Source organism: Synchiropus splendidus, chromosome 17 (genome assembly GCF_027744825.2).
Source record: "Synchiropus splendidus isolate RoL2022-P1 chromosome 17, RoL_Sspl_1.0, whole genome shotgun sequence".
Lineage (NCBI taxonomy): Eukaryota > Metazoa > Chordata > Actinopteri > Syngnathiformes > Callionymidae > Synchiropus > Synchiropus splendidus.
In genome coordinates, this window is record NC_071350.1 from 10,914,477 (window position 1) to 10,939,809 (window position 25,333).

The 25,333-nt window shown below is 41.8% G+C and overlaps 1 protein-coding gene across 1 annotated transcript in view; it reads left to right on the forward strand.

Moving 5' to 3' along the window:
• zbtb16a (zinc finger and BTB domain containing 16a) overlaps positions 1-25,333 on the forward strand; it is a 130,288-nt gene that overhangs the window by 40,683 nt on the left and 64,272 nt on the right. Inside the window, exon 3 of the mRNA XM_053847349.1 lies at positions 6,797-6,894. Coding sequence (XP_053703324.1) covers positions 6,797-6,894 — 98 coding nt within the window. The remainder of the gene's footprint in view (positions 1-6,796; positions 6,895-25,333) is intronic.

The following is a 25,333-nucleotide window of genomic DNA, read 5'->3' on the forward strand; positions in this document are numbered from 1 at the left end:
GGCCAATTCTGGTGTAGGTAAAATGGGGCAGGGATGCCGGGCATTTCAGGCGACCAGTGAAATAAATATAAAAATTGATAATATTTCATTTACAGTGAAAAACAGTGACAGTATTTTATATTTAGTTCATCGGAAACACACTCCGTAAGCAAACTACTAAATGTTTACTGTATATTTTTCTTGGATTACACCCCATATATCTACAGTGATATGCAACAGATATGTTCTGGCGTTTTTTGTAAATGAAAACTAAAAAGAAATGCATTGCCAGTCAACAGCAGAAATGCCCAGGAGCTGAGAAAATATTTTATTATTATTTTATTTTGACAGGTGTAGTTGGCTTAAAATCGAGTTGTTTTTGTATTTTGAAGTTTCATGCTAAAATACGTTGAGTTACACAATTATTTTTAAGAACCCCAGTTTTTTGTGTTTCTAGGGAAGCATCTCAATTTCATTGCTTTACTTAAAAAATAGGTAGGAATATATTCCAATGCAAAATTAGCTTTGGTAGTGAATGCGAGTAAATCATAATGGTAACAAAAAAAAAAAAAAAAAACCCAACTGACGGCTTCACCCTCAGCGTATCGCGCTAGCATCGCCGTTTAGCTTGTGACTTTATTGGCATGAATGTGGCTAGTGATATGTAGCTAGAGTGGTGCACCTGGGTTTTGACTCTCGTGAGCCACAGTTACGCAGTTCACTCGCCGTCTTCGGACAAGGGGGGGCGCGTCACGTGTCAATGATGACAGGTTTCAGTCAAAACTTATGTTGCTGTTTTGTGATGCAAGAGTAGGTTTGAAACAAGTTTAATATCGGCAGACAAAATCGTGACTAAGGTGCCGTCAATTGTTCAGCCCGACACACATGTCACCCTGCTTCAAAACTTGTTAGAACCTTGTGAGTCGGACTGCGTTTGGCCTTTAAAAAAACCCCATCACCAGAGCTATTAGAAGTGTGAAGCACGTGTTGCCTTACCAAAGGCTCTCCACGCATCATATGTACTAACCCAGACATGACAGATTGGATTTTAATTGAAGTATGCAGACACTGTTAATCTAATACCGAGCAGCTGTCTGAATGACGCGGTATCAAAATGACTCTGACGGATGACTCGCGCCGCCGCAGTCGTTCGGAGCTATTCTCACACGTGAAATGTCACCTGAAGGATGATGATTGTTTTATTTTGCTCATTCCTTCTCCAGGCTCCCACAGGTCGCATTGGGGAGCCGCCACTGTTGCTTAATAATATTATAAATAACCACGTCTGGATACAAGGCGCGGCGCCCTTCCCTCTCAATTTCTCTGTCTGTACTCTTTTCCTCTCGCGCTGCTACTCATCTATGCTCAACACGAGTGCCTGGCCGCCCGCGTGTGTGGCTTGAATTTATATGAATGCCTCCCCGACTGGGGGACAACAGGGGCCAAGTCATTGATATGTGCAGGAGGACTCAGGATAAACAGTCCACGCCGACCGGTGTTACGCCAGCAAGCCTGATACATTTTGATCGAGCAAAGACAGAGAGGAGGTGTGAGTGGAGAGGCTGATGGAATTGGGCGGCTTAAAAGCAGGGATGAAATGACAGTTTCTTTTTTTTCCCCCCCCACCTGCTCCTGCAGACAGCCTCGAAATGGAGCCATGTAAATGTGAAGACCTATACATGAAGGCGCGGGCGGCTCTGAGAAATGGATGAGGTGCTGTTACGATCCCACTCTAGGGTTTTACCCCCAGACGTGGGGATTTGTCTTTATGATTTGGTCCGCCCTTTAATGGAGTGTTTTTTGGGGGGGGAATCTACGTTCTATTCCATTTGTCAAAAACAAAATAAGAGGTGTCGGGGACGCGCTCGGCCATTGATGGCCACATTAGGATCAGAGCGCAGTCTCCTCGTGCATCATTTTGTCTGTGGTGGTCTTTTGCTTTTATCCCTAAATTGTTGTCCATTACTTGGTCTCTCTGGCGACGCCTGTGTGATTCGATTTACCCAATTACACCGATATTTCCGTCTTAATGACCTGATATTTCGGACCACAATGAAATGACCCTGTTGATGTCATAAATACCTTTTGACAGATGGATCAAACAAGGTAATTGTTGGAGCAGGGGAAGCTGGAGCTGCTGTTTTTCTGCTTATTTATTCAGTTCTTTCCGCAGTTCGGTGTTTTATTTTGATATTTTGCATGAATCTATGCTGTCATTTTCAAGTGTTTTCGCTGACAATTGAAAACATCATTCGGTGTCAAAAACAAACTTATTGGACTGACACATTCCTCACAGTTGCAATCCCCTGATGAAAGATAAAAACTAAAATAATAATCAATAATTATGGTATGGTTGGTGACCTTTCCAGGGTTAAGTACAGTCAGCCTTCAAAAGACGCTCATGTATATTTTATAAAGAATAATACCAGGCAGATGTACTGCTAATACACACATGAATAAGTAGTGCATTTAAGGTAATATTTGTTCCATAATCTCAAGTATCTCTTGAGTTATGAAGCGATGTTAAGTGGTTGTGACTGTCCTCTCTCCTTCAATTGCAAATTGTCATCCAGTTTTCATACATGTTACACAGATTTACAAAGGTCATGTTTGTGCAATATATTCTTGAGAGTTTGCTCACTAGCCTGAGCAAGTTCTGCCTGAAAGTCTTGCTATGTTAGTGTACATCATCACAGGGAGCTTCTGGAGATGCTAGGTAACAGAGCCAATGAGGGCAAAAAAGGTTTGCTGGACCTTTAAAGGGAAGAATAAACTATAGATTTTTAGCCACTGTGTCATGCGGCTAGTAACTAGTTCTCCTTTGAGACGACTGTGTAAAGTATAGGAAGCAAATTATCAGTTGCTGTTGCCGGCAACGCACCTTCCCTCCGACAGGTTGCTGTGCAATTGGCATGTGCTTGGCATCAGCTGGGCCACACAGTATTATGAATAGCAAAACCTTCAGGTTGAAGAAAGCCCCTTCCACTCCCAACCCCTCGGCTCTTTCCTCAATTATCAGTTCTTCTCTCTTTAGACCAAATGAATGAACACACACAAACACGCAGCCTTCTCGCCTTCTCTTATCAGTGCCCTCCCTTTATCTTCGCTGTGGTTTCTCCTCTTCCTCGTGCCATCTTTACTCTCACATCCCTCTTCCTCTGAAGCTTTTATTTACAGACATCGTTTCAGTCTTGTTTTATAGCTCCCTTCAGGGATGTTGAATGGAAGAGTGAGGGGGGGAAAAATGGAAAAATAAAAGATGAAAGCACAGACGAAGACGGAAAACAACACTCAAGGCTGAAAAGAGAAAATAGATTTTAGATAAGAATGAGTTTCGTTACTGATTAGGGCTGGAAATCCCAGCCTGGCTCATGATGCGATATGCGGCCGATAATATCGGCTTTGCTATGCTTCTTTCTGATTCTGTCTTTGCAGCGGACTCAAAGTCAGAAATGCAGTTTTGGCAAAAAGGCGAGGAAGCGGAACGGTTATTGGATTAACTGTGTCTGACGTGTCAAACCCAGGGCCGGTGGGCCATATTTGGACCCCCATATCCATCGGATTTAAAATTCCAATCATTTCATAACAACTAAGCTTATTTTGTTCTCTCATTTAGCGTCATAAAGTGGTGAAAGTAATCAAGAAAATGGCTCCTTAATGACGCATTTTCCACGGATCACTGTGGCCTTTATCACTTTTTTAATAGGGCATGATGTGGCAAAGCAGAGATTATATTCAACTGCTGGAAACCTGTCCCACCACTGAGAGGATTTATGAAGTCCTGATGCGCTTATTGTTGTTTTTTTTTTTTACTTTAAAGCTCTGATGCTTTTAAAGCACACAGTAGTCAATAACCCAGGCATCAGGATGGGATTTTAACCCGCTAGATATTTCGTTCCGCACTTAAAACTGTGAAGATATAGTGGTGTTAAAATCAGTGCGTAAAGATGGCGAGCACGGGAGTGAGGAAAAGTCGTAGTGTTTAATGACGGCGGCTCCACCAATCATCAGAAATCTTGGTAACTCAAAGCTATTAAAGGACCATCAATGTCTGCCGCTAGACTTTTAGCACGCTCTCTTATTTTGGTTTGTTTAAGGGTGTAATTCGACTCCCAGTTGACGGGCAGGTGGTAAAGAATGAGGGTTTATTTGGCCAGATGTGGCGCTAGTTATGATAGATGGCCCAGCCACATCCACCGGCGGATCGGAGGGGGGCGGGAAAAAAGTTGTGAATTACACGCGGCAAGCTGTTACGACTCCATAACACGGGCCGGTAATCAACTCACATTTCAGACGCGCACACTCCGACAGCCCTCGGTCGGGCTGTTTTTTACGAGGAAGAATGCCGCGCGAGGTGATCAGCATATGTTTTGTTGACATAAATTTGAAATTTATTGCAGTTGTCAAAAGTGACTGTTGGACAAAGTCGATTATTAACTGAGTAAATGGCCTGAGAGAGTTTTATGTGAACTTCCTTAATGGCTACAGTCAGTCTGTTTCAAATCACACAAACCCCCCCCCTCCCCTCCCCTCCCTCAGGTCCCACCCGCCTCACTCGCTCGCACACACACACATCCACCACTTACACACCTCATCATCTAATTCAGAAGCACCACATGAAAGCAGGCGGTTACGACGGCTTTGAAAGTGTGTGAAGGGGGTCTTGTGGTGTTCTGCCACCGAGCTGAGACAATATTTAAGTATCGTTTTACAAACCGTTAAACTCCGTCCGAGCCCTGAATTGTGTGAGAATATTCTTGGCTCAGCGGAGTCCCAGAGTTCAAGGTGTGCAAAATAACATTTTGGCTCGTCTTCCGGATACTTATTTGAATATTGGTGCCAAGTAAAAGTGTGGAGCGTAGCGACGGGTTGGAAACTCGGTGTTTGTGAAACACTTGAGAAATGTATTGGGTTTTTACACGTAACTGGAAATGCGTCCGATTGGAGCGACCTATCAGTGCCAGAGCTATGACAGCCTAGTTTCCACTTTCAGAGGCCCTTAATAAGTCCGTCTGTACTTTATCAGCGCTGTCTGAGGGGGACAATTGCGAGATTGAAGAGGGGCACAAAGGGCTTTTGAAAGGCTTTGTTCTCGGTGTGTGTCGTGGTTTACTGCTTAAGTACTTCAGCAGGAGAGTGCGTTTCACCTAGGATCCTTCAGAATGAAATCAAGCGTATTGTACTTTAACGCCGGCTTGCCTCGATTCTTTTGACCCCACCGCAGTAAGATTGAATCCCTAGAATGGTGGTTGTCCTTCGACGTGTTAACTGTTTTTGGTAACTTCATCAGTTTGTCTGCTGCTCTCCGTTTAAGTGTCCTTTCTCTTTAGGGGACAATTGCCATTTTAAGGCTTTTTAATTGTTCGGTGCCTGCCAACAAGATGCCATTTTCTTTTTAGTTTCCCCAACAAACAGAGTTAACAACTGCAAAGTATTGTCACTATTCTGGGGGGGGGTTGTCCTCACTATTTATTTATTTATTTTTAACAATTAAAACTGGGGTCATGTTGAAAATATTCCATTTATATTCTGAAAAGGAGGCGCTGTCATCTGCTTACTCTTGTTGACGGACATGAAGTGCTTCGAATGCATCTGAATTTGACGTCTTCACATCAGTCAGTCAGTTTTTTTTTGGGGGGGGGTGAAAGAGTAGCATCACCTTCTGCACTTTCACTGCGAGAGGCTAAGATGGATGGCTGTCATCTTGCTGAAGTTGAGTGGATCTCTTATCAAGGCCATTGTTTCTTGAAGAATGCTCTCCGTTGATCACACGGCGGCACTCGGCACGACAACGGAGACTACGAGTTCCCTTTGTTTGACATTGTCTTTTCTCCTCTGGCAGTCACACATTGACACAGTACGGTGTCAAGCTTTTGTTCGCTCCACGTTCAAGATGTATATTTTTAGCACTTTGTGGAACTGTTCAGAGCAGATGAGTGATATTATTCATACGCATGGTCTTTAAGCACCAGGGGTGGGAAGTAAGAGCCTTGAAAACTTAGAGAAGAAATGGCATCCGTTGAAACAAAAAAAACCTTGTTATCCTGTCAAATATATTCTTAGCTTTCTTTCAATTTACTGGGTCAAAGTTAGTTGCTTCATCTCTTTCTTTGAATCCCTTAAAGGGTCTTCCTCAGCATTCTGAGAGTAAAATAAGTTTTCTATAAATGTCACTCCAATAAGAATTATGTGAATTTTTATACGTCTTAATTTAATATTTTGTTCTCAATTTAACTAGTAATTTCTTTTTCCTCATCTCCTTCCAACAACAACAGTTTTAGCAGGCTAGTCAAATATGAAAACACTTCTGGTGGTTTGTCTCCTTCAGCATCACTCTTAAGGAAGAGCATTTTCCTGTGAGGCTTATGGCTGTTGTTTCGCAATCCAATTCCCTTTGATGGTCATGATAGCACCCTTAGATATCAGGCAAAGATGAATGTGCTTTGTAGCCCGCCGAAGGGTCTTTGAGGGTTTCGTAACGTGCACAGTTGTTGTCAGAAGTTATTGAGTTACCGAACCTTCAAGACCTTTTACCACATAATCAAATATTGACCCTCTTCTTGTCTGACCTTGTGAGCGTTAACTGTGTCACAGTGTGTTGGCTGTCCACATGGAAAGGGGGTAAAAAAAAAAAAAAAAAACGGCTCGCAGATGATGATTCCCAGCAAGTTGTTGTTGACTGTCAGATTAATTTGTTTTCCATGAAATTTAGATGCTAGTTTGAGATCATAATGTTCCATCTGCTGACTAATAAATGTGTTTTTCTGCTGCTGCAAAAAAAAAAACCCTAAATCTTTGTTATCCTCTCTGTCAACAGGAAGATTCACAGTGGAATGAAGACCTACAGCTGTGAGTTGTGTGGGAAGAGCTTCCTGGACAGTCTCCGTCTACGCATGCATTTGCTGTCGCATTCAGGTACCAAAACACAAGTGCACAAAACAAGGCAGATTCCGCAGTAAAACTAAGAGCTTTTAAACTCCATTCACTCATGTTGGCGCTCCCTAAATACAGTCGGTGGATGCTTTTAATATTCAACATAGCCTTGCTGACTGAAGCAAAGTGCCGAATGGATGGAGCCTTCATTATGTTGCAGTTTTTGTACAAAAAAAAGGAAGGTAAAGTGCTTCACAGAATGGGTCGAGGTAAAGAGCCAAGTCTAAGATGCATGTAATATCAAGGGAACATCCAAAGATGAGCTCAGGATTTGGAGCCAACAGAATTAGTCTGCAGGCCTGACCCCACCACCACACCATGTGTGTATCCCAACTGAGTGAACACTATCCTCAGATCCTTTCACAGACTCCCAGAATCGACACAGAATCCCAAATCCCTGTTCTCTCTTGGTCCGCTGACTGAAGCATTCACTTTTTAACTGCTGTATACAATAATATATATGTATATATATATATATATGTATATATATATATATATACAATAAAGTGAGGGCGCTCACCACCACCATATATATATATATATATATATTTATATATATATATATATATATATATATATATATATATATATATATATATATATATATTTATATATATATATATATATATATATATATATATATATTTTTATATATATATATATATATATATATATTTATATATATATATATATAAGGTGTATATATATTCATAAGGTGTGCTGCTGTAGTATTACTGGAGTTTATTTGTTCCTCTGCATCATCCATATCAGCGGTTATAGACCCTTAATGGGTCAGAATACACACCTCCAAACCCGCAGCACAAGACTGAAGCCCACTCTGCCGCACCACTTTAATAGCCTGAACTGGCTTTTATAGGCAAGGAAGAGCGGCTCCCTCCTCGGGCTCCGAGTGCAGATGAGGTGCAGTAAAAGCCGTGGGACCTCTAAGGGAAGTCCCTCTCTTAGAAATATTTTGTTTGGTTTTGGGAATTCCACCGGGGCTTGAATGGTGGTCCATGTTTCAGAAGTAATTATTGGCCAGATTGAGCCATCGTGTGATTTTTCCAATGTGCTGACAGTGATGTTGATACGCCTTCAATGATGTGACGGAGATAAATGCCAAACTCACGCTGAGCCGGTGAATTTACCCGGCACACAACTCAGCATGTGGAAAAAAACAAAGGGGAATATTTTAAAGTGTTGCAGAAATGACAGCCCCTGTTTTCTTTTCAAATCCAACTCACCTGTTAAAGCAACACGACTGCAACTGTGCTATTTGCAGTTCACTCCCACTACTTCAAACTGCTTAATATTTAGTGTAGATTTAATATACATTTTTGGATTACAAATTTAATAGTGATTCAAAGCTTGTGTTATTGTATTGGATTCTGTACTTCACACACATGAATCATAAATTAATTTATGAATTCATAATGTTATGTGAAATATTACATGATAATAATATACTCAATATCCTACAATGTTATTCAGATAAAACGTGTTGTTGTTTCGCATCAAATGCAATATCACATTTCTTTAAAATGGACTCATTCAGTCTCATTCAAATGTCCGTGTTTCTGAAATGGTCCAGAGATATTATGTGTCAAATCCAGCAAAAGTCTTCAAACTGAAGTCATCTGTAAATGAAAAGAGCTAATCCAAAATAGATCAAAGTACTTTCACCTTGTTGTGTGTGTGTTGTACAATGTGAAAGATCGTGGCAGAAAGAATCACTTGCAAAAATCAATTTCACAAGCACTTTGATATTTCCGTCGGCGTGACCCATTTGTTGTACTTAATTCAGAAGCATTAAAATCGCTGCCGAGCAAATGTCTCCACTCACTCCACCTTGTGTATCAAGAGGAGGATGTGGGCAGAGTATTTATAGCAGCCGTGGCAGCAAGTGCACAAACTTTTTTTTTTCTCCCACCATTCGTTTTATTTTCTCCTCTCTTGGCGGAGTTGTTTTGACGCATCGCATCAACCTGTTCTGTTACACACATCAGTGTTGACTCATAGCTGCTTTGGTCGGGTGTGAAAGGCGAGACAGGCGCTTGTGTTGAGACAGCCGATGGTTAGGAAAGAGACAGCGCTGAGGCAAAGCTTCTTTGATAGTTTTTGTTGTCTTTTTTTCACCTCCGCCTCCACCGTTTGACTTTCAAGGCTTTTTTTTTTTCCCCCTCTCCCCTCATGGTATGATACTTTCGTCGCGGATTAAAAAAAAAAAAAAACATTATCGTGTCTCAGTGTAATGATGACACTTCGCCGACTCCCAAACCTCCGCACCCCCCCCTTCTTCAGCAGCCACCATCATCCTTCAGCCCGCTTCACAGAAGACAGAATATTGGGGAGATGAAGCGCGAGAGCAGAGGGGCTTTTTGGTATGCACAGTTTGTCGTGGATGTGGAGCGTTTCAGACACCACTGCTGCTGTTGTCTTCTCTCCCTTCCACTCTCTCTGTCTGCTTTCTCTGTCTGTGATTGTTGTACGAAGGACTTTGGCAGCTCTCCAGTCTGGGCTGTGCGCCACGACCCGTGGTACAGTACGTACAGTCTACCTTGTGCCAGCTATTTATTTGGCTTCCCCTCATCCCACTCAGTCCTCTTTTTAATCTCCACCTGACGTTCAGGATTTGATGGTATGTGCTGAGCAAACAGCCGCGCACGCGGGTCTGGACCAGAACTGTGACTCAGCCCGTTTGCTGCTCTCTTTACGACTGGAGCTAAAAAGTCAGAAAAAAACAGAAATAGAAACATGGAAAATATATATATATTTAAGATATGACTTGCCCTAAAATGTCCAACGCATCCTTTATTTTGGGATTACAAAATCCACATTTCTGTTTTTAAAAACAAAGAGAAAATCTCCCCGCATTCCAAGCGACGCCATGTTAGCGTGTCATGTTAGCATGTGTGGAATTCTTTTCACACACAGAAATGCATTTTAATATTAATCACCTTCCAGTCCTGCTCATACATTTTAAACCCCTTTGTTTTGTTTTTTTTTCTCTTGAAGCACAAAAAGATTACCGCTCTGCTAGTACGGCTCTGTTGCTGTCAATTTCCCATCTCACTACCTTTGTAGCTTAACTGTGCTAATCCTGTTTACAGTACATATAGAATCTTAAAGGGCTCTTGGCTTAGCGGCAAGTGTCTGGGTGAATACTTTATTTATTAGTCCAGAAGTTGGAGGCTGCCAGTCTCACTGGAGAAAAAGATTCTTAGGCTCTTTGTATTCTATGCTTTTTGGATGTGTTTGTCAGTATAGTTTTGACTAGTGGGGAAAAAGGTGGGTCAGAAATTATTAGAACTTTTAGTCTATTTAAAATGTATGTTGAAAATAAGTCATGTAATGCAAGTTATGTAATTGTCAGAGGAAGGGAGAAGATTGAAATAAACATTCAATCTGAAGAAAGAAGGTTTTAATGCATGTTTTGTGGTCCATTTACTGTCCAAAAATCATGTATTTTAGTGTCTACTTTTCTTATTTTTAGTGCTGTTTAAATGCAACTATTTCTTCTTGTGGTGTACAGGCCCCGCTCGCTGTCGCCCCCAGTAGTTGTGGAGGAATTACTGCACAAACAATCTGTTTACTTTAACTGAACCGGAGGTCTTCTGGGGCTGTTTTGGTTCTGTCGGAGTGAAGCAAGAGCTACCCAACAGCTTAGGAAAAACATGTAGAGCTGATGGATTAGTGATTTGAAAGTGGAATGGTAAAATCATTTCATTGTTACTGTGGAACACCAAACAGACGCCCACGCAGGAACCAGCTCCTTGTTTCGACATGAAACCATCCTGTTTTTTTTATCTGCATGTGTAAGGTCTTAGCCACCGCAAAAGAGAGGAGACACTGAGTAGGGAGAGGCAGGTCTGGGAAAAATTGACCCCTTTTCATTCTCTTTATTTCATACAAATATTTCCACATATTGATGGCTTCTCACCCTGAAATGACAGTGAGAAATATTTGTGACGTGAAGGAAAAACACACACCTGAACATGAGCAGGAGGAGGAGGCAAATGACCCGCTTTGTCTCCGTCTGTGCTTCTGTCTCTGTTGCATTTGTTTGTCTGTGAAGGGCTGGTTGACTGTTTTGGCGCTGCCTCTTCCCTCACAGTGATGACGACATATTTTGTGCCGGCAGGTCTGGATGTCCTGCCAGCATTCCTGCATTTATGATCGCTCGCAGATGTGAGTCTAGGAACACACTGTACTGTACCCAAACCCAGAAATTAATGAAACTTGACTGCCTTCCAGGCCACAAATTCCTAAATGTGTGTGTGTGTGTGTGTGTGTGTGTGTGTGTGTGTGTGTGTGTGTGTGTGTGTGTGTGTGTGTGTGTGTGTGTGTGTGTGTGTGTGTGTGTGTGTGTGTGTGTGTGTGTGTGTGTGTGTGTGTGTGTGTGTGTGTGTGTGTGTGTGTGTGTGTGTGGAAATGCATGAGTGATAAGATGGACGAGAGACACATGGAGAGAGGGAGGGAGGCAGAGCTGAGGGAAAGTGCTATTAAAAGCAGGGAAAAAAAGTAGTTTCGATGAAAAAAAGTTAAGTACGGCCCAGCTGTGAGGAGGTTAGCTGTTTTTTTTTTTTTTTAGCTCAGCTGATTTCTGCACACACACACACACTATATCACCGCTGGGTGCATTTCAGGATGACAGACTAAGTAGATAAACGGCAGTAGGTCATGCTTTAATAGCATAATGTGACGGATCCCCCCCCCTCTCTTTTCACCCCGCACACTTCTCATGATACTTCTGCGACTTGTAGATTTACAGTCCAAACAGCAGCGGGATCATTCTGCTGGGCATATCTGGACCGGGGTTATATCACACGAGACAGACAAGTGAGAGGTGACGCCGCTCCGGGTCAACTTGTATTAGTGAGGCCTGTGCTGTCAGCCTGATATTTATATTTGCAGGAGAAGACAGGCGCTGTGTTGTTAGCCCTCTGTCCTGACTAAATGAGAGTTTATTGGAAGCGTGTTACACTCAGCAGCTGCGCTCCTTAACCAGAACTCCATGTACCTGTGCTGCGAGCTTCTTGGAAACGCCGTGGCTTTAAAGAAATACATCATATGAACAGCTGGGCCGTGAAGAGTCGGCCACTCGGTGATGGAGCGAACGGTGTCCATTAGAGTCACCCTCGGACTGGGTGGCCGGTTGTGATGGTCGCAGTCTGACTCTACCTGTGTGTTTTCCTGGAAGCTTGTGTGTTCGGAGGGGCGAGTCCAGAGAGCCTGACATGCCAAGACGCAGAAATAAAGTCTCATATAAATGAGGGTATTCTATACATCATGAAATTCATCCAAGAAAAAAAACAAAAAAAAACGAGATCTGTGTCTCTCTGATGCAACTTTCTGTCATGCACTTCCTGTAAGCACTGCACAGTCTAGTTTGTTTCTCCCCCTGAAATTCGTCTTTTAAATCTCAATAACAATGAACGCTGGTATTCTGCTTGTTGCAAATATTAAAAGAATAAAAATGAAAAAGAATAATCACAAACCTGTGGATCCACGAAGGCATCGGAACCAGAGCATTTCAATCTCACTGAGCAAATTATTTTATTTTTTATTTTTTCCCTCCACCGTTTCCCTTGGGGCTCTGTATGTGTAGGTCTGTTACTGCAACACGTTGCACCTAAATGTGTCACACAGTGACAGGGTGTATCCTGCCCTAATGACACATTGTGTCAGGGAACAATATGACAAGAATTTACGATTTGCTGACTCATAGTTGTGCTGCCAGTTCAGATCATTTATTTGGTTTGTGTATTTAGGTTGATTCAGAACTCTATTTTTTCATAGTTTAATAAGTCTGAATTAAGTTGACCTGCAGCAAAGAACAGAGCCAGTTGGTTCAGTCTTAAGCTGTATTTGCAGTCAAGCAAGGCCATATGAGACGACTCATCCGGCAGGAAGTGGCCCCCATGCCTTGAGTTTGACTCATGCATCTGTTATACTCAACAGTGCATGGGTGGAGAGACTGTCCATCGTGAGGCTTCTTCTTTTGATGTGCTTCATTTACAGCCATTTTATTCTCTGAATCATTTTTGGGACAGTAAATCCAGGGTGGGTCACTGAAGGCTTTAAAACTATCGAAGACTCACTTCCATGTCAAATCAAATATGAGTTCTTTTGCGACACGCTACACCCTGAATCCACGTTCCACTACATTTCCCACAGTGGTTTTTGGGCTGTAAACTGCAACAGACAATGCAGTCTATTGTGAGACCATGCAGAATTGAAACATCATAACTAGATTTGCAGCTGACTTCTGGGATCTTTGGATGATAAGCTGACTTCAGAACTTGATATTCCAAGTCTTATTTTTGCATGCGAGACACAGTGTTTTGATGCAGGGAGATTGTCGAAACATTTGTGTGTGTCTAACAGCTGCCTTTTTTTCTGTGTGTGTGTGTGTGTTTTTTGGTGGGGAGTTTTATGGCCTATCGCAGTACAGTACACTGTGTGCCTTCTGCTCAAAACAAGAACACACTCCACTGAATTTTGGATTCGCTTCATCATTCCTCTCTCCTCCCCGCAGCTTTGTTGTCAGCGTGTGTGTGTGTGTGCACGTGTCTGGCAGAGGTACGTGTGTGCGTGTGAGAGGTAAAAGTCAATTATTGCAAAAGGCAGACAATTCATTTGCTCTCCTGGAAATTCAGATGATACCACAGACGTGAATAAACATCCATCCGCAGAGGAAGAGGACACATGTGTGCTGGCTTCAGAGTCGGATGTTAATTTAGGTCGTGTGTTTATGTGGGCTTCTTACAGGATGAATGGCTGAAGGGGGGGTGAAGGAGGATCAGGTGGGATGGCTCAGTCAAGTCTCCAGGTATTATTCTGAGAGTGGGTTTTTTTTTTTTTAGGGAAGAGTGGCTCAGGGCGCCGAGATGTTAGATGCTGATTGTCAAGAGACCAGAAGTGTCGGACATCCTTATCATCTTACGCTCTCAAAATCTGGCGCAGACAAAGACTTTTTTTTTTCTTACTGTCGGTTTCGACAAGTATTTGAGTGCATGAATAACAATAAGCTGAATCCCTTGATGGATGAATTGATCCTGGTAGTATAATATAGTTTTGGTGGTCAGTCAGAACATTTTCATTGCTGTCTGGAGGAGGTTCAGTTCAGTTGCTCGGGTCGAGTTCTCACATGTAGCAGTGTTTTAAAGCTAGTCGAATGAGAGGAACTCAGTTGACAGTGAGTCCATGTGAGGAATCTAGTATCGTGATAAGAGCTTCTTGTTTTTTTGTTACAGCAATAAGCAGCAGGAATGTGAACCGTCTGTGGCTATAAATCCGAGCAAAATGTTGAGTCAAGTTTTCCAGCGACTATCAGGAGGATGAGGTGGTTTCTGTTTTATTAAAATGAATCAAAGGATCACTGTTCTAGCTCTGAACGTGAATGTATGTGAATCAATAGCATCATTTAATTTCATTTAACATTAACTGCTTCAATAGGAAAATGCACTAGTCAGCTGCTCCACAAAAACAGCAATTGCATCAATATTTTCTGTTTCAAATCTTTTATTTTTTTTTAATAAAAATTTTTTTTTTGTTTTTTTCATGAAGAAAACATGGCTGTATAGTCATGAAATGTGTATTTAAAGGGTTAAAATCCTCAAAGAATTGGTAGAGGAAGTTGTTTGAAGAAGTAAATATCTGTTCTCGCAGCACTTTTCAGTAGGAGGGGCTTCTCGACTTTAATGAATCAAGATGGTAGTAAATGAAACGGCAGTGAAACAACAAGAACAATAAAGTTTCATCAGGCTGAAGTTGCATAACTAAAGAAGAAGTGTGTCTGTGCGTGACCCCTCCATGGTCCAATTTGCTGTTCTGTATTGCAGTTAGTGGTCAGAGGAGGCGGCGCTGCTATGTATCTGGACAACACATGTTAGTTTAATCCCTGCTTGTCTTTTCCGCATCCACAAGGAGCATTTAAGATGCCAGATTTTAAAAATACTGCAGAAAAGTTGTGTTGTCTTCATGCAAACATGGAAACGTGAGATTTTATTTTTGCGTTTCCAAGGCAGGAGGTGTTACAAGGGTGTGTAAGTACATCACAATCTGGGGTTGTAGTGATGAGTGGTGGGTAGTACAGAGGAAGATAAGGTTGTGAGAGCAGGAGGCTAAATTTAAATCGTAATTGGCCGACTTCCACGAGCTTGTGGGCATTTTAATGAGTCATAATAACTTCATTTAAAACCAGCTGAGCAGAAAATAGATTGGAGAGGAGCCTGTGGCTAGTATGGATTTGTGTTGCTGTTGCTGAGAATGTTTGCACTGGCATCTTTGTATTTAGCTCCAGTGTAGTGCTAGCACATGCACGCGCACGCACGCACACACAGACGCAAAGCTAGCTGATCCAGACTGTCTGCTTGTCCCGCTGCGATTCATATATATTTTCTGAGAGCGTAACGCGATATGCGATTCGTGAAAATGTGATGAGAATGACGCGCTTACTTTTGGCAAAGTCAAATGAAATAGAAAAAGATTTTGAATATTCATAAAAAAGTTCACTGAGTTATGAATAATGTGTGATTTTTTTTTTTTTTAATTTGACATATTCTCACATGCTGATTTTGTTTATGGATGTTTGCTGTGTGAAGGAGTTACCAAGTGTAACCCTAGTTCTATGAGTAGCAGCAAGTGTAGGTGGGAAAATATGCAATGCATTATAATAAAGTTTATATAATCTAATCTAATCTGATGATGCTTGGACTTCCAATCTATATAGTATTATCAGGATTTCATTTCTTTTATTTTGTTAAAGAGTTTTAATTCACATTTTAGCCAAGTTGGGAGTAGAATATGACCTCTGCATCCTCCACTGTGGTAGATAGCACCGAAGAGTCAGATGCATCTCACTGTAGAAACGGTTGTAGCAGTTTATAGTGATTTCTCAGGATTTTAAGTGACAAGTTGGTGCACTTAAAACTTAAAAAAAATTAAAAATCCTTTCAATTTCAATTTTGTTTTTCTTAAACATTTTGTTTTTTTTTAACTGTTTCTGTATATTACAATATTGAGGGATGCCTATTGTATCATGGGTTTCTTGCTCATACTCAGCCCTGTCAAAGAGCAGGCAAACCTAGTTACCTTGGAAGTGGGAACTAGGAATGACTTCACTGTAGAGTTCAGCACGCTCCAGTTAGCTAAGTCGGAAAAGAACATCGTGATGTCCACAAAAGCTATTCTCACGCGGGCCTACTCTGCGTAACTTGTGTTGGGGTCATTCGCCGCATTTCATCGGTTCAAAACTTCTACTTCGTGTTTACGTTCGGGGAGGCCATTTTTTGTGAGGGAAAAGTGTTGGGGTGCATTATGGGACTTGTAGTAAGCCAAAAGCATTTTGTTTTTACGTTTTCAGCCAAAATGACTGGCTTCAAGTGCGCGAAACATTCCATTCCAGAGTGAAACCTCATAACTTTCCTGTGAGTGAATAGAGGAGCTTGTATTTTGTTCCCCTTGTGTTAAAATGATCATTCTGAGCAATGTCCTTCAAGGATGAGTTGTCCGCAAATATCCCACCTCTCCAGTCACATTCATTCTCGTGTCTGCGTCAGCCCCCGAACAATGTCCGCTGTTTTTCCAGCCCTCATGAGGACGTCACACCTTTGATAAGTGAAAGCTTCTTCCTCCGCCAGACAGCGCGAGTCCTTTCAGGGAACCGAAATAAGCCGATTTCATAGATGCCGGAAATTTTTCCGGCATTATGCACCACACCGCAGCATTGTTTTCTGGCCGCAGCACGACATGTGCTAGATATTTACAATGACTATTAGATTTGAGTATCGGTTGCATGTCTGTGTAATGAGTCGCTGGTATGCACTGACATCGGCACAAATGGAAGCCAGCCGATCTGAATTGACAGCTGAGTTATTGTGTCATGGGAGCGTGTGTGTAACTGAGGAGGTAACATGAGAACGTATTGTTGTCTTCCTATTGTAAAAGCAGAGAAATGCGGCTAATGATAGTCATCAAGTTTGGCATTTTCTTCTTTTTACTGCCCTTCTCTGTGCACCAAAAGTCCAAAGTAAAGGATCCAAATGTTGGAAAACTCGGCGCAGTTAGCGTCCCCAACGCAAGGAGTGGGAGGAATGAGCGATTGTTTATGAGACAAATTGTAATGAAAGTAAATATTCTCTGCGGCACGACCTTTTTTATTGTATTATGTAAGTTGGCCGAGGGCTCTGGGAAACTTTTTAGATCAATTTCGGAGCGCAGATTAGAAAGCAATGAATCCCATTTATGAGAGAGCTCCCTCATGAAATGCTCTTTGAAACTTTTATATTTTCGGATGAGGAGAGAATGAACCCGGCTAAGCAGAGATCCGCCGACGGCACTTTCATGTGGGGGGAACGGGAAAAAAAGCGAGCAAGAGAAAGTGAAAGGAGACAGAGCGAGTGAGGCAGAGGGAGAAGATAAAAGCACTCCCAAAGCCATCTGGAAGTAGCCAGGACACACAAGGATTGCTTTTATGCTACTAATTCCACAGGGAGGTGCGACATAAAAGCAAAGCATGGATATTGTGTTATAACTGTTGAAAACAAGCAAGTGGCCGCAGAATACTAATACAGTCGGTCAGAGGGAAAAGCACTTCAATCCGGGAGTAAACAGGGTTTTTTTGGACGGTCCCTCTGAGGACCGCCGGGGTGCAGAGTGTATTGATTTGCCACTATTAGATTCTTTTGTCTGGCTGCTGACCACATTTACCCTCTGCGACCAGTCTAATAGAATCCATGATGTTGTATGCCGAGCGCCATTGAAGAATCTTTTTTTATCACGTATGAAGTAAGAGGTGATAAAGCGCATGCTTTTTCACGGCACATGCCACTTTCTCGAATAGCTCATTATTAGTTTATTACATGTGAGTTTCTGTTGGCCTGACGGAAGTATTGCAAAAGGGGTTGTGGAATTGGTTTCACATGTTCCTGTTTTGAGTTCAACATCAACGGCCTGCGCTGAATTTGTTCATTGACCGATGTGTTTAAAGACGAGTCTGTCGAGGGCTGTCTCCAGTGCTGTAGCAGCAGCATTGTCAGTCGACTACGACTCCTCCACCTTTTTAGGTCGGAGCTTAAGGAGGACCTTGAAGGATTACGCCCCCGGATCAGAGACGCCCCCCCATGCTGGGAAAAATCCAGAGGAGTACTCTGCAAATTAGAGATCAAATTGTTTGATGCTTAAAATAACTCACTTTACATTTCTCATACCGACTGCATTCATGTTTCTTCTATTTCTGACCTTCAGAATTGCACATTTGACATCAACTTATGACTTTCTAACGTAAACTGTAAATGCATTACTTGCTAACATGCTAATTAGATGAAGCTAACATGGGTTGCGATTTTTTTTTTTTTTTTTTTTTTTTGACCCAGTTTGGCATCACCTTCTGCCAATGATTCATATCCTGTTAGTCTCAGACTACCTTTGAATTTTTACTATTTTTTGCATGAATAAAATGCTTGCTTTCAAACTGAAGTATTATCAGTGTAGCTCAGACCTGAGCAAAGTGCGGCCCGGGGGCAATATGCGGCCCTTTGCCTGTATTTTTGCGGCCCTCATGAGGTCAGACTAAAAGTATGCAACTGATAAATAGTCATTTTTTCTGACAGTTTTTTTTTCTTGTTTCTTTCTTAGCATTACTATTTCTACAGTAATTATGTTCAGGACTAAAATTTATTTTTGTCTGCCATTATAGTGAGTATTTTTTGTTCCTTAACATACATTGAAAGAAAATTAAAAATATATTTTGCAGTTAATTTCCTTTTAATATTTCACAGATATTTGTGCTATAGTTTATTATTATTTATATTAAAATTTAATCGCACATTAAATGGAATATTTTTAGAGGTTTCATGCCATATTTGCACTCAATATCCTTACCCTAGTTACTTCATGATTTTTTTTCCGTCATGTATCGTAGCCATCGCCGGCTTTTGGCATGGTGGCCCTTCACAACAGTTACAGTTTATCATGTGGCCCTTTCGGAAATTTAACTGCCCACCTCTGATGTAGCTGAAAATCAAGTTTAAAGCACAGAGGAAAGAAAACATTAAACATTATTATTCCCATTAATAATTTGAAATATTGTTTTGGGCTGTGAGATCCAATGTTTTTGAAATATCTGTCTTCAGAAATCGGTCTGTTTTCCGTCAGTGCTGTTGAAAGCCAGCAAGGAGTCCAATCAAATGTGTCTTCACCAAGTCTCGGAGCGACGTGTAAATATTTAACAGTGACATCATCAACTCAAAAACGTCCACATCCATGTCATTCTTCATTTCATACGCCTTCTGTGACGTGTGTTCAATGTTAAATAGCCTCACAAGTGTCATGGAAAGACGTCCCTCTGGGTTAAACTGAAAGACATGAGGAGTTCAGACATAATGAGTGCAACCCAGGCGAGAGCCAGGCGCACACACACACACGGGTGCAGATGTTTTCTGTCAAACTATCTTTCAGACGCATTCATTTCTTTGAAATGCTGCTTCGAATGTTCATGTAAACAACAGATCCATCTGTAGCCTGAGTCACGTGAATGAATCAGCTCCGAGAACATCAAAAAGATGGGTGTCTGATCCCTGTGTTGACTGTCACTGCTGCTGCTGCTGCAGGAACTGAAATTATTTACACATTAATTTAGACAACGCAATACGGCGTCTTTGTCTGCTGCGACAGCCTGGATCAAGCATCGTGCTGCTCACACCGCAACCGTCGTTTCTTTCTTTAGAAAGAGTTTATTGAGCTTACTAGTTCCTGTAATGAGTAAAATAACAGCGCCCCATCACTTAAAGTCCAATCCAGACTAAGGTGGACGAACTCCAGACTCAGACACACTGGAGGACGGGCGAACTCTTTGAACCGTACAGTCACCATTTGGCCTATTTCTGCCTCAGCTGATTGTACTCCCCCCGCCCCCCACACGCACCGTCTCCACTCATATACACACACACTCTCACACACGTGCTTCCTGGCCGCCTGCCAAGAGCTGTCATTGCTCCTACTGTATCAGTTCAGCTGCATCTACATCCAGAGCTGTGCGGCGCTCGTGTCAGACGTGTATCAGGAGGGTCGGAGTGTCAAGACCTTCCAGAAATTGATGAACATTTGGTGGTTCATTTACATTCCTTGTAATTGTAGAAGTGATATCCAGACAAAGAAATAAAAATAAGTGGTGACCAGTGTCTGTAAAAAGAAAAAAAGCTGACTTCCAACCTGGACAAGAACTTCATTGATAGCCATATATATTTATATATACATATATATATTTCGTAGCCAATAATCGGACACCATTGTGTCTTGGCTTCAGTGCGTAAGCATGCAGTATATGAAGGATGTACAGTACATTTAGAAACCAATACCATGCAAACAAAAAAGACTATTTGGTCAACGCTCAGATTCAAGATCTTCTGATCTTGTCTTCCCACTTTGAAAGTGGGCACTGGAACATGACCTTCTGGCCCACAGGTGTGTGACTAGTTTCTAGTTTGGCCCTGTTTCCGCTGAGTCAGCTTTCATTCAGGTTTAAATATCTCAAATACTGACTTGCTTTATTTTCCTTCTGCCGCTGTTCTTATTCCATCTGGTCTGCAATGTGGTCACTTTTTTATTTTTTCTATCTACATAATTACCCATGACTGAAGGATGACAAGCTTCTCAAATACACAAGTATTGTTATACACGGCTGGTCACAGCTGAAGATCCATGGACTGGTTCTGTGTGATCTGTCACGTCCCCGATGACCTGGTTGCAGCAGCAAATATCAGCACCATATTACAAGGCTCTTTTTCACAGTTGAACTTTCTCACAAGCATGTGTGCTGTAACTAGTTATTTTCTTGTTGAAAACTGAAAAGGTGATGTGAGCTGCAGGCTCAGATTATCAACTGGTGTCGCCTACTCTTCTGCCCTGCTCATAGTTAGAGATGAGTCAATTTAGCTCTGGATTTGACTCATGAAAGTACAATCTGACAGTGATAAGAAAGTGATGACTTCATGGAAAGGGAATCTCAGCGCATGGTGTTTTTTGGCAGCTCTTGAGAACGACTGCAAGTATTTTGGTGGGCAAACTTTGTTCAAATATTCTAATTGATCCAGTTTGGCTGTTTGAAGTCAGCACTTGTTAAGTTTTATGTGAAGGATTTAATGGCAAGGAATGGTTGATTTCAATGGCAGAATCCAAGAAAAGAGCGTGGCGCGCCACGAAACATGCACCTGAAAGCAATAAAGAAAACACCATGTTTGAAGAATTTCCTGTTGTTCAGCCATTTGGATCAGCTTGGCACAGCCAAAACAAATGATCTCAGCCTCTTCTCAACTGTTTTCTGCTGACATTTGCCTTCAGTTATGATGTGACTCAAGTTGTTTTGTGTCTAGTAGTTTGGGGAGATTTCCTTTTCAATCCACTGTACCATGCAGGATGTTTATAAATATCTTTTTTTTAATGTGTTGTTAATTTAGTAAGTGTGGGATGGTCCTGAATTTGTTCTCCCGTATATGGTTTTTCAACTTTTAAATGTGAAAATGAAGGGGGGTAGTGCTAAATATGGATTGTATGCTTAGCTTTGAATGTAATATTTTCATATATATGTTAATAATGAAGGTATACAACAAATATTGTTCACATTTAAAGATGCTACATAGCATATATTATCACTTTTCAAACTGAATAATAATTTTCAGGATATTATAATTATTGTTGTTACCATTGTTATTATTGTTATTATTATATTGTCATTGTTATTATTGTTATTATTATTATTATTATTCCCCTGTAAGGTCAAATTCCAGTCAAATATATTTTTCAATGGCTTGTAGTAGGCGGTACTCTGGAGTTTTTTTGAGGTCCATCTGTTGAGTTTTGGAGTACTGTACTGCTGTACTTTCCCTCCTTTCTCATTTCTTCCTTTTCTCCAGTAAGTGATGACTGTACTGCCAGCTCTCTGGCCCCATGACTCCTGCCTTAATAAACTCAGGATTGCCTTTGACAATGTGTGACTTGAAAGCAGGAAATAATGGGCCCTAAACACTAAATCTTTACAGGTTATTGACCAGGGGTTAGCAGGGGGAGAGTGGGGGCAGATGACCAACTCCTAACTGCAGTTGCCATTTCACTTCTCTAGAAGAAGGAGAGGGAAACAAGTGAGCGGGCAGAAGGGCGGTAAAAGCCGATGCCAACACAAAACTGGGAGGATGCAAGAGTGTCCACCAAAGATTTTAATGAGACACAGTTGCCGCCTCAAGGCTGGTAAAAGTTCCAGTCCCTGCTGCTGGTTACCATTGTTTTCTATTGGAGATGAGGAAAATATCCTATTTGTTGATGCAGCGTCCAAACAAGAACCGGTTTTCCTTCCCTTTAGTTCTCCCGTCCAGTCCTGTGTTGCTCTTCAAATGCATTTACAGCACTGTAAAGAGAATGTCAATTGCTGCATTCCCCCGCAGCTGGCCTGGCAACCGTCTGTGTAGCTGCCAGGGGTAAGAGTTCACCCACTGGTCAGACTCTCTGCTCTAAAGAATACATAGTATAATGCTGAGCTTTATGTTCCACTGCAAGAAGCGTTCCTACGCTGTAGTGTGTCAATGGAGAGCGGAGACGGGGAAAAATTATTCTGGTACTTTACAATGTCTCTGCTACGTTTAAAGGAAGTGAAAAAAAGACAAAGAACCTTTGCATATAAAATTTGAGTTATATGGTTTATGTTTTAGACCAGCGATATTAAGAAAAAAAAACTGAATATTATCGGGGGGATAACACTGTGTGTTGCCCCTCGACTTGTTTATTAAACCGACTTAAAAACCATCGAGGTGTCATGTGGATCCGACCCCCACGCACAGGATTATATCAGTATTCTATAGCGTCTAAATGCTACTATATTGGATCAAAGTTAAAATGCATATTAATACACTAATGCATTTTGTATTTGCATTGCATTTTTTGTATTTTTCATTTTAAAAAATCCCCTAATGTGGCTCAAAAATAGTCAACACATAGATGAATGAATACAAAACATGACTACAAAAATCTAGTTTTCGATATTGAGTTGACATAAAAGCTGTGAATGTGTTATGAATTGATTGATATTTATTCTCTGTGAATCGTGATACGAACGTGAGGTCTTCACAGTCACCTCGTGCCCCCCCCACTCATCTAATCACAGCAACAAGTCTGTGTTTATCGACCCTCTCTGCGTGGTCTCCGTTATGTCAGCGTATATTTTGACAGACGCCCACCCACCGTTTTTCAGGCCCGCGTCTATTAAAACCAGCCCCTCAGGCTTGTGAGTAAAGAGCCCACTTTGGCCAAACTCACTTCCTGTCTCTTCACACCAGGAGAGCCCAAGGCTGGTTCCTCTGTGTGTCAGGCTCTTGTTTCCTTCCTTCACACACACAGACACACGTCTTTGTCCATTCACCCCATGATGGCCTACAGGAGAACATTGATATAGGTTGACGACGTGGCGTGTACCCTAAAAATGAAGGGGGTTGTGGAGGCAGTGGGAGAAAACACATGGCACCTTTCACCTTCGGGGCCAGCTGGGGAGGATGGAAGGGCAGAGTTGAAGAAGGGCGGCTTGCAGGTTTAAACATTTGGTCAGTGTCTGGCACCAGCGGCTTCATTGACACCCCTTATAAACAACACATATGAAAAAAATATATTTGCTTTTAAGATGCCTTTTTTATTTGGCATGTAATACTGATAATAAATATTTATGTTGCTTTAGAATTTTTTGAATTGTGTCACACATAAACAGGTCACAAAAACAAACAGACATATATTCCAAACCGCCAATTCTGCATGAATAATGAAATAATAGACCAGATTATTTTAGGTGGTGAAACCAGGCGGCTGCACCCAGTGGCTTTGTAAAATGTATTTTATGGTTTGATGGTGAAAAGCAGCATGAAATCATGGCTGAATGATATTTGATGAAATAATCTTGCTGACAATTGGGGTCGCGAATGCCGGGTCGAACCCTTAATCAGACTTGACTCTACCTTTAAAGCAAACAGCGCCACTTTGAAGCTGAGGTAAATGATGCATGAGGGTTCGTATCTATTTATGTCAGCGGTGGCTCGAAACCTGCCTGCTCTGACGTCAAGTCGGGTCGGGGAGAAGATGGGAGAGACGGAGTGGATGGAAATGGCAGGGGGACAGCGAGGAGAGGTAGAAGGGGCCACGTGTACTGAGATGCCCTCGAGAGACTGTAAGTCAGAGGAGAGGGAGGAATAAACAGTTCAAGAGTACAGGGAACAGCGAGGGCAGGAAACTGTCTGTGACCTACTGGACAAACAAATTGGTTTGTGAGCAAAATGGATTAAAAGGTAGAGCCGGGGAGAGGGCTCTGCTGTTGCAACGTGAGTTCATTTATTTTGAAAAAAAGAAAGAGGCTGAATATAGAGACTTTTTGTCTCGTGTGTGTGTGTGTGTGTGTGTGTGTGTGAACGCACTGCAAGTCAATATTTGTCTGCTTTGCCACGTCCCTAGACATCCCATTCGGCGCATCAGACCGTAAAGCTGTCAACTGCGACCTGAATATTCTCTGTCTTCATCTGTTTCCTCCTTTTTTCTCTCCCTCCCTCATCCTTGTGCTCTGCCGCTTCCCTTTGATTTCTTTTTCCTCTCCGTCGATAACAATATCATCGGGAGCAAACAGGTTCCCTTGCTTTTTGATGTCGCATCGCCCTCCTTACACACACACACACACACACACATTATTTCCTCAATCATCTTTGTTGTTTGCTCACAACCTAAAGTGATTTGTGCCTGTTTGAGTACGTCTGAGAACAAGTGTTTTATAGTTGCATGCTGTACTTTGTGGATGATTACAGTACGCTCAGAGTGCCGCTGCGCTCTGTTCGACAGTGATTATCCTCTATAAGTTCTCACCTAACAGACTGTTGCTGTCTCATCATACCCCTTTTAGTTTTGTCGTGTTTTATCTCAGCCATTATTCACGAAGAAAGGCCTTTGTTTTCTTCGATCCAAATGCACATCATGTAACAAGATGTCACGTTGCGGGTTCTTTGCTTGGTACATGCACGAAGTGGCGACCACACTTGTAAACAGCCGTTATTTGGGGATTAGTTGTCAGCTGTTTCAGCTGTAAACCCAGACCTGAGCAGTTTATTGGCTACTTTCGTCTCATAACAGACATGAGAAGGAAACTGTCTTTTCTGGTGCATGCTTTACGTTTTAAGTAGCTTTGGATGGGACTTTGAATATGCACTGGGTAGATGAAGTATTGTCGAAGTACAAGAATGAGCAGGAGTTTCCCAGGTTTTACAAGTTGAGACAATGGTGTCAGAAGTGGGATGCAATGCAGACTTTACCCCCCCAATGCGGCCTCAGTTGTAGGTCAATATAAATGGTGTTGGAAGTGGGATGCAAACATGTGGCCACAGTTGATGCAAGGATTCTGAGC